General features: G+C 51.1%; 1 protein-coding gene across 1 annotated transcript in view; it reads left to right on the top strand.

Moving 5' to 3' along the window:
- The first annotated feature begins 6,271 nt into the window (after window positions 1-6,271).
- The window catches only part of LOC105466577 (MAX interactor 1, dimerization protein), an 80,579-nt gene continuing 77,012 nt past the window's right edge, over window positions 6,272-9,838 (top strand). Inside the window, exon 1 of the mRNA XM_011715635.2 lies at window positions 6,272-6,750. Within this exon, the coding sequence (XP_011713937.1) occupies window positions 6,477-6,750 (274 nt within the window). The 5' untranslated portion in view covers window positions 6,272-6,476. The remainder of the gene's footprint in view (window positions 6,751-9,838) is intronic.

Raw genomic sequence — 9,838 nt, 5'->3', positions numbered from 1 at the left:
AGAGACAGAAAAAAGAGAAAGAGAACATAGACTTCAGAGGTGAGGACAGGGTGGGTGGTAGGCAGGTGTCCAGGCAGAAGGTCAGGAACTAGAAGCAGCAGATTTTGTATATCCTCCAAAGTTGGGTGGGGGGCTGTCTTCCAGATTATTCAGTCCAGGCGTCCTGGGCCCCTAGACTAGGAATGAGGCTACTTCAACTTTCCTTTCTTTCTTTTTTTTCTTTCCAAAAAAGAACCAATGGGAAGCAGTCTTTTCCAGAGATAAGGCAGATTGGGTGACCTAAAATGCCAATCTTTTTGCCTTGGGCTAGAATTTTACCAGCTCGGTGTGGTCACAATGGTTCTCCCATGCTGTTCCAAATACTTCTGGGCAGTGACATCCCAGTCTGTGATTCATGAACATAGGAGAGATGAATTAATGAAGCTTTCTGGAATAGTGGAGAGAGGCAGACTCTGTGGCAATGGAATACCCTCTTCATCAGCAAGGACACTGAGGCACCAGATGATGAGATTGTTTATTCAAAATTACACAGTAGTTCAGTAGAAGAGTTGGCCCAAAGCCCTGGTCTTCTAATTTCTTCTCCCATCTTCTTGTCATTTTTGGTTTTGTTTTCCCTAAAAATCCTCCAGGACTTTTGTAGCCTGATTCTATCCTGACATGCGAACCTTTGTGTTTTTGTTTTTTGTTTTTTGAGACAGAGTCTAGCTCTGTTGCCCAGGCTGGAGTGCGGTGGTGTGATTTCGGCTCACTGCAACCTCTGCTTCCCGGGTTCAAGCAATTCTCCTGCCTCAGCCTCCCGAGTAGCTGCGATTATAGGTGCATGCCACTATACCTGGCTAATTTTTTTTGCATTTTTAGTAGAGATGGGTTTCACCATCTTGGCCAAGCTGGTCTCAAACTCCTGACCTTGTGATCCGCCCCCCTCAGCCTCCCAAAGTGCTGGGATTACAGGCATGAGCCACCACGCCCAGCCACGCACACTACTCTTTACAGTTTCAAAAGTTTCTTCATGTATACCCCTTCAGCAAGGCAAGCATTGTTCTTCCCACTTCGTCAATGATAACACGGATTCTCTGAGAGGTTAAGTGACTTATACAAGTTCAGCTAGCTAATAATCAGGAGGCAAACCCTTTGCCACTTGCAAACTACCTTGCCCTTTCATCTCTTGATGCCTAATATTTTACCATTAGAACGTTATTCCTTAAAGCTTAAGGCACTGGTCATCTTTAATTCCAAATGCCTCCAGGGAAAGTCATATTTAAGCTAGTCTGTCACTGATACCTGCCACTTTAATGTACACAAATTTAGAAACTTTTGCTGAATTAATTAAAAAATAAGGAGATGTTAAAGGAACCGGGTCCTGAAAGACTGAGAAGACACCCTAGAATGGGGGAGATGTGAGAAAAGCTCCATCTGACTTCTAATTTAGTCTCAGGCCACTGCCTTCACGGCCTGGTGATTCCTGAAAATTCTCCATTAGAGGCATCTTATAACACAGGAGACCCATGTTGTCACCAGATCTGTCACCAGCAGTAAGGACAGGGGAAAGGGCAGCTGAGTCTCTGCACTTTTTTGTAATGGAACCTCAACCATCTGGCTCAATGGGTTTCTGGCTTCTCCACGGAGACAGCATTTAGATATTTAAACTTTAATGTGAGTGACTCAGGAATAGTTTTGCAGACAGCATCAAATGCCTCTTCTCACCACTGGAGCAAGAAGCCATGAACGGCCAGCACCGAGGCTCTGACCAGGCAGGGAAGGGCATTCAAGCCTTTGACTTGTGACCTAAGCCCCAGTATTGTGCCATGCATGTGCTAGGTGCCAGGGCCTGGGGATTCTAGGAGGAGCAAGGCGTGCTTCCTGCCCTTGATGAGCTCATAGTCTAATGAGCCCTCTAAGTACTGGGTGTTGGACAGGAGAAGCCCAGGAGTCTGCTGAACCAGGAAGAGACTGCCAGACTCACAGTTCTAGAAGAAAGGAGGGCAGAGTCCAGGAGAGCTGAGATAATGCCTCCAGGAGCAGGTGACACCCAGTGAACACCACTGTAGGGTGGAGGCTACTTATTGCCTGCCCATGTCTATACCCACTGGTGAGTGTGTGGGTGGTGGTGGGGGGTATGGGGAGTGGTTAGAGGAGGCCTGGTCAGCACTTTTAGGCCAGTGGGAGAGAGTCTCACTTGCTCCTGCCATTCTGCTTGTGTCTTACAGTTCCTAACCCTCTATTCTTGGGCTTTCTACGGGGCCACTCCTTTCTAACAAATGAAGGCAAGAGTCAGACCTCCAAGGAGAAGGAGCTGTGAGCCAGTTCCTCATCTAACTGCTGGATGTTTCCTTTCCAAAGGGGAAAGGTACCCTGGAAAACTGTGACTGGGAAAGCTGTGAGAATTAGGACTCAAGTGACAAGGGAGGGGACAGAAGAGCTCTTCATGGTGTTTGCCAAGTCTGAGTACAAAGACCACAGGGCAGAGAGCAAGAAAGAACCTGACTAGGACATTTTGGCAAGGTCCAAAGGAAAACTAGAGGGTGGAAGAGTGATAGATTTAGGCAGAAAAGGCTGGTGAGCGGGGAATAAATGAGGCAGGAAGAGCAACACTAACGAACCCAAGAGAGCCAAAATGGTCCATGACAGAGGGAAGAGCATCCCATCCCAACGCAAGGTGGGGAGGTCTCAATGGCAACGCATCCATCACCTTCTCAGTAATTAACCAGCCTCTGTGTACATAAAGACATAATTATAGGCAAAACAACTCCTTTGATGTAAGAGTATAGAATGTCTGGGGGGAAAGGGGCAAATAAAAGAATGAACAATCTTGCTTTAATATACAAACAAGGTCCACGGAAAGGTATTACCAAACAAGCAAATAAGCCAAACAAACAAATGAACAGAATGTTGGGAAAGGAGGACCCAGGCTGACTGGGCACCCAAGATATCCTGGGCCCTCTGAGAGCATTCTAGCTGACCTCATTGGGCATTTCTGCTTTTCTTTCAAAGAGTTCATGTCTTTTCATTAGAGTGGCTGTATTCGCATCCCCTACCTGTTCTATGCAGAAATTATCAGCATTTCCAAAGGGGCTGGTTTCCTTCTGGAATGAAAGCCCCAAAGAAAGGGGGGTTGCAAAGGGTTTGAATGGCTCCTCCTGGGAAGCAAATCTAATCGGGAATGGAGCTGAGCTTGTAACCCAGCATCCTGGATGCCTGTCCTGTGATATAACCCCTGAAACACCACTCTTTCTGTTGTGGCCAACTTTATTAGAGAAATCTGTTAATTGGGGAACGGAGGGGGAGAAGGGAGAGAGCAATGGGACGTTAATATGATTTAACACTTGATGGGCTCTGAAAACAAATAAGGAGGGGGCTTGGCACATTCGTCATTCCACATATGTGTTACCAAAATGAATATATGCAAGTAAACTATATGCGAGACTCCGGGGGCACAGTAACGCAGACTTTATGAAACAAAAAGGCATTTCTCCTGCTTCCACTGTGTCTCTTGTGGTGCCATTGTCTGATGCTAAGAACTCACATAATAACAAAAAACAATGCCCCTATGATGGGGGGAAAACTTGATTTGGCACCAGCCGTGGTGTTTTCCATGGGAATGATGGTGGGGGCTGTGGCCGACTGTGGGAATAGTGCAAATCAGCACTTTTTTGTAGATTTTCTTCAAGCCATTGTTTATTTTGGCTTTGGTCAGATCCGTGGCCCAGCTTGAAGATTCCCACTGGGCTTTCTGAAACTCGCAGACCTATGAGAGATGGAACAGGCATAAATAAATAATTACAAAACACCCTTCCCCCACCATGCCACTCATGAACGCGTGTGCCTGCCTTGGTGGTGCATATATGTTGCAGTACTATATATCTGACCCATGCCACCACTGGGCAATTAAAGAGAAAGCAAGGTTTTGTCTGGGCTTAGCTGGTTCATTGTCTCAGTACCATCTTTCATTTGGGGCAAGAGAGATCAGAGCTGTTTCACACAAGGGCCAGTTTTTGCAAAAATGGCATTGGAGAAAGCTGGTTTGAAACTGTGCATACATGAGGTCTTCCTAACATTTTTAGATGTTTACAGGCGTTTCAACACGAATAACTCAGGTTGTGGTTCTCACAGAAACAAAAAAGTCAGTCATTGTTCTAATAATGGAAGATAAACTTTTATCTCCAACACTTAGAAGGTTCTACTCTATCGTAGCTAAAGGATGCAGCGATCACCCAGGCAAAATTTGTCACAAGATGGAAAATGAGCAAAGAGTATGTGTGGTATAATTATATTATGGTCCAAAATGAGAATACGTCGGCTTTAAAATGACAATTGCTAATTGTTCCTCTCATAGCAGCAACACGTTATTATGTTTTTAAAAGTGCACAAAGGCTTTCTTGAAGGCTCTGGGAGAGTGTGTGCATGTATACATATTCTGTAAGTTTTATACAGAGTATTTCACAAAGAAATGTATTTTCCTTTTTTTAAAAGAAAAGTTTCCATGACCTGTAAGAGTCTTTCTTTCTTTCTTTCTTTCTTTCCTTCTTTCTTTCTTTCTTTCTTTCTTTCTTTCTTTCTTTCTTTCTTTCTTTCTTTCTTTCTTTCTTTCTTTCTTTCTTTCTTTCTTTCTTTCTTTCTTTCTTTCTTTCTTTCTCTTTTCTTTTCTTTTCTTTTCTTTTCTTTTCTTTTCTTTTCTTTTGAGATGGAGTTTCACTCTTGTTGCCCAGACTGTAGTGCAATGGCGTAATCTTGGTTCACTGCAATCTCTGCCTCCTGGGTTCAAGAGATTCCCCTGCCTCAGCCTCCCGAGTAGCTGGGATTACAGGCGTGCGCCACCACGCCTGGCTAATTTTGTATTTTTAGTAGAGACCGGGTTTCTCTATGTTGGTCAGGCTGGTCGCCAACTCCCAACCTCAGGTGATCCGCCCACCTCGGCCTCCCAAAGAGCTGGGATTACAGGCCTGCGCCACTGCGCCTGGCCATCAAGAGTTTTTATGACAATGTGTATGAAGCTGCCTCTGAGTAGGGTGGCTGCATCGCACACCTCCAGGGGGCAGCATTGTCTTTGTCCTTTATGTAAATGGTTTCCCTGGAGGAAAACTCCAGGTGACCTTGCAAAGTAACCATATTTAGATGGGCTTGTCATAGAGATATTTTCCAAGGAAGTGCAGAAGAGTATTGTTCACTACATCTTGTTCCTTTCTTAGATACAAGTTACATCAGAATAGGGGACTCAGGCCCTTGCCTGGGTCTGGATTGGAAAGAAAAGATCTTATCATGGGCCAGTCTGTGCTAAGTCAGATACAATTTAGTATACAAGCATCTTATCAGACATTTCAGTGATGTGGAAACTTAGGCCGAGAGAAGTTAAGGGACTTGTCCAAGCTCACACAGTCTGAATGCAGCAGCGCTGGGATTTGAACCCTTTCCTATGGCACTCTAGAGCAGCCTTCAATTATCCCCTGCCGCCTCCAGTACTTCCCAGGGCTGGAAAGCATCCATGATTGCTGACAGCAGCGGCAGTGAAACAATGTCAGCTGGGGAAGGGGTCTTCAAAGGCAAAAGGTGGAATTCAGTTGGGGAGGAGGGTGGTTCCTGAGCTGCCACTTCTGCCTTTCAAATAAAAGGGAGCCAGGTGTGGAGGCATCCTGGTGTGAGCTTTGCACAGCTGAACCACGGCTGGGGAGACGAGTGTGGAGAGGGATGCTGACATCTCCTCCTACTTCTGAGAAATAACTTTGCATTTGAAGGGAGAAAGGAGTGAGTAAATCTGTAACTCGGATTTGGACGGCCTGGGATTTCATTTGGCTGTGTGAAGGCACACACAGGTGCCTGCAAGTGTGTGCATGATTACGTATGTATGTGTGTCTGTGTGTAGGAGTGTTTGTGTTGGGGGTGGGGAGATCTCCTGGTTACATACTGGTTCCCTTCTTCCCATTTGGATTGGGGGCTTTTATTTAAGTCATAGCAGCCACCATGTATGGAGACCTAACTATGTGCCAAGCATTGTGCTGGACAATTTTTGAGGTATTATTTTTCTGTGAAAAAAGTAGTTTGTTTTTATGCAGGTGCACCCAGAGACATCAAATATTTTTTTCCATTCCGGTTAAAACAGTGTTCTACTCTGTGGTAAGTCTTCAAGAGAGGCAGGGAAGGCTGCGGGGACGGGCAGGGGCGGTCCCGGCCTCGCTAGTCTCCACCTTTTATTTTGACCGGTCCGATGGCGACAGTCTCGCACTAGGACCCAGGCGCCAGAGCGCCTCCGTCTGTCCTGTAGGTTCATTCAATCTCCCATACACACAGACCCACTGCGAGACCGACACACACTCCCATACACTCACACACACAACTGCAGGCAGCGAGGCTCGGGAAGTCAGGCCGGCTCCTCGCCCCGGCGCCTTCTCCTCTCCAGCCGGCCGGGTCTCCCTGGGGGCCCGGAGCTCGGCCGGGCAGCGCAGCCCCGTTAGAGGACGAGCTCGGCGGACCCCCGTTGCTCCATGGGCAAACGCGGGCGGCCGCGCAAGGAGGCGCGCTGCGAGGGCGCGGGGCTGGCCCCCTCCGCGCCCCCGGTTGTGCCCCCCGCCGCGGCCGCGCCCCAGCCCCCGGCCCTGCCCGAGGAGCCTGCGGGGGCCAAGCCCAGGTGCCCCTTCTCGGACATTTTCAACACCAGCGAGAACTCGATGGAGAAGCACATTAACACTTTTCTGCAGAACGTGCAGATTCTGCTCGAGGCCGCCAGCTACCTGGAGCAGATCGAGAAAGAAAACAAAAGTAAGTTTGGGGGCCCCTGCTCTTCCTCGGCGCCCGGCTCTTTCTTTCTCCCCCACTTGGGCGACCCCTGTCGCGAGCTCGGCCCGTGCCCCCCCCCACCCCCCACCACACACATCCAGCCCTTGGCAGTAAAGCCGATGACACCGGAGAAAGGACACGCACGCACAAAGCTGCTAAAGATGTAACAAAGACGGGCAAGGGGGAGAGAGGGGCCTGTCGGTGCGTCGGTCTGTCCGTCTCCGGCGGGCTGGGGCTGGGAGGATGGCCCAGCGGAGGAGCGGGGGAGTGGTGTTGTTTGCTGACAACTGAGCCGAGAGCTCATCTCTTTGAGGTCGCCTTTCTTCCTTTTTTTTTTTTTTTTTTTTTTTTTTTTTTTTTTTTTTTCCGGAGCCTTCTCAGGCAGACAAGTGTTGTTTTTCTGTCGCTCGTTCCTGGGTGGGGTGGGGATTAGAAGCCGAAAGTTGGAAACCATAGGCAGAGCTCAGAGGTTCCAGAAAGAAAACACAGACACACACTACAACAATAACAACCAAACAGCTCTCCACGGCGTGGGCTCGGCTCTGTCTCTCTCTCTCTCTCCCTCCTACTTCGCCTTTTTTCTTCCCTCTCGCAGCAGGACTGGGCTCAGGCCATCACGTCCACAGACACAGTCCCCCAGTTGCCCTGGGGTGCCACCGCCGCCCCCCCAAAGAAAGAGGCCGGCGGGGCCAAGCAACGCCAGCAGCTCGCCCCGGACACGCCGTCCTGAGCCCGGGAAACTTGGCCGTGGGGACGCGGCTAGAAGGAAACTTTGGGATCTTGGAGAAACAATAGTTGGGGAACAAGGTGTGGGCTGTTGTGTGCTTTTTCTTTATTTTCCGGGAGACGGCTCCTGAGTGAGCGCGCAGGGCAAGCAAGGCAAACGCCTTCCTGGTCGATTTCTACCTCCCCCCCCAACCCGCCCACCCCCAGATTCACGTGGAGAATAGTGCGTGGGTGGGGGTGTGCTGGGAACCCCACCGTGGCCTGGCCTCTTTTTTTGTATTTATTTGTTTCATTTTTGCCACTACCAGCCAGGTCCCCCAGCTTTCCTCAGGCAGTCGACTCAGCGCCCTAACGGGGGCACGCGTGTGCAGCGTATCCAGCACGCTCCTCAGAATAATAGCTGTGAAAAGGAGGAAGGGAACTAGGCAGACAGACCGACAGACAGGAGGAAACCGGGATGTTTAATGTGTCCGAACAAGTAGGAAGATCAGTGAAGTGCGAGTGTGTGTGTGTGTGTGTGTGTGTGTGTGTGTGTGTGTGTGAGAGAGAGAGAGAAAGAAAGAAAGAAGGTCCCGATTGCAACGTGTCAGATCTTGCAACCTTCCCCCCACCCAACACAACAACCCTCAGACACAAAAACACCATTGCTGACCGACACCCCAGGTCTTTAGGGTTAAAGTAACCGTGTGTTGGCAGCGCAATTATGCAGACGCTGTAAGGCCAAAACAAGGATTCGTGTTGCGAGGTCGGTGGTGCGTTCTTTTCTTTCTCTTCTCGCCTGTTTTCCCGGAGTGCTTGGGTTGCGAGAGAGGCGCATCGCAGGCTATGCAGCCGAATCGCTTCGCAATTATTCATGCTTGGGGGGGGGGGCGGAGGGTGGGGGGAAGCTATGTGTGCATTTGTCTGGAGGGTAGTTTCTGAAAAGCCAGAGCTGGTGAGGAGCTGGGTGAAGACGTGGTTTTGTTTGGTGTGTTTGCTTTTGTTGCAGGGGGGAGGGGCGCGATTTCTTTAGCTACCCCTATCCCCGGCTCCCAGTTCTCTGGAGTCTGTCCCGTGGCTTTGACTCTAACTAGGGGTACACACTCCATGAGGGCACCTTGGCAGTGTGTGGCGAAGCTGGCTTGTCCCTCCACCCCAGCCCCCCACCCCCGCCCGCCAGCGAGGTGTATGGAGGAGGCGGTCGGAGCTTCCTCAGCGTCCCGCCCCCACTTCGCACCCGCTCCGCAGACAATCGGAGACCTCCCCCCGCCCCACCCCGCCGCCCTGGCCGCCGCCACCTCGTTGTTTACCCCGTGCCGGGGCTCCGGCGTGGCCACCAGTCACGTAAGCAGAGAGCCAGGCGCGCTGGGCTCGGGCTGCCCCGCGCGGGGCGGGCCCGTGGCGGCGTAACCGGGCTCCAGAGGCTGGTGAAGCCGAGGGGCTTCCTCCCAGCCCATCTCCCGAAGCGTCCGCCCTGCAAATCTGCCGGCCCCCGAGAGGGGTTTGGAACCTTAGCGCCCTAGTCTAAGTCAACTTCGTGTGCGTAATAAGTCCCTCGGCCCCGCAGCCCCCCTCCTCCGGCCGGCTCCCGGAGGGAGTATTTTTAGCTCTCTCGCCTCTTTTCGCCGCTGCTGTTTGGCTCTAAATGACGTGATGCCAACGGCCCCCAGATTTCCCCGAGAGCTTGGGGCGCTGCGCTGTGCCCACTTTGGCTGCAGAGACCCTGCTCCAGGCTCTCGCCCGTCTCCAACAGCTTGGACAGGCTGGGGTGACCTCCGGCAAACTCCGTGCGACCACCCGCCAGGCCCTCCGTTGTTCCCCTCGCAAAGAGAGGCGGCCCACGGGGGCCACTTTATCCCACCCACCCCCTCTCCTCCCCTCCTTCTGCCCGGTCTAGGTCTCTGGGTACGGAAAACGGCGGGCCCTACATCTGCCTCGTTTTATGGGGGGCGCTTCTTCGCGCTGGCGGCGCTCGTCGTTGTTTTCTGCTCGCTGCACACAATGCCCGCGCGTCACGGCAATCCGCGTGTGCACAGCAATAACGCGAGTTGGGGGGCGGGTCGTGCGTGCGCCCGGCTCGGGCACTGCGGGTCGTTCTGCGCGCGCGGGGCTTGTTTTGCTCCAGAGCTCTGCTTTCCGAAACGCTTACATCATTCAGTCGTTGGGGGAGGGAGAGGGATCTGGGCGTTCCGATAGGATTCCAGCATCTACCGGGTCCCTGGTTTCTGGAAGGCAGCAAGGACCCTAGCTTTTTAGTTATTATTATTGGGGGTGGGGTGAGGTAGTTTGTTGTGTACTTTTTTTTTTTTTTTAGGTCACTACTGCAAAAGGGCATCGCTGGCCGACTCAGGTGCACAACCTCCCC

The sequence above is a fragment of the Macaca nemestrina genome, chromosome 9, assembly GCF_043159975.1.
Source record: "Macaca nemestrina isolate mMacNem1 chromosome 9, mMacNem.hap1, whole genome shotgun sequence".
Taxonomy (NCBI): Eukaryota; Metazoa; Chordata; class Mammalia; order Primates; family Cercopithecidae; genus Macaca; species Macaca nemestrina.
Note: the sequence above shows the minus strand (reverse complement) of the source record. Positions and strands in the feature narration are given on the sequence as shown.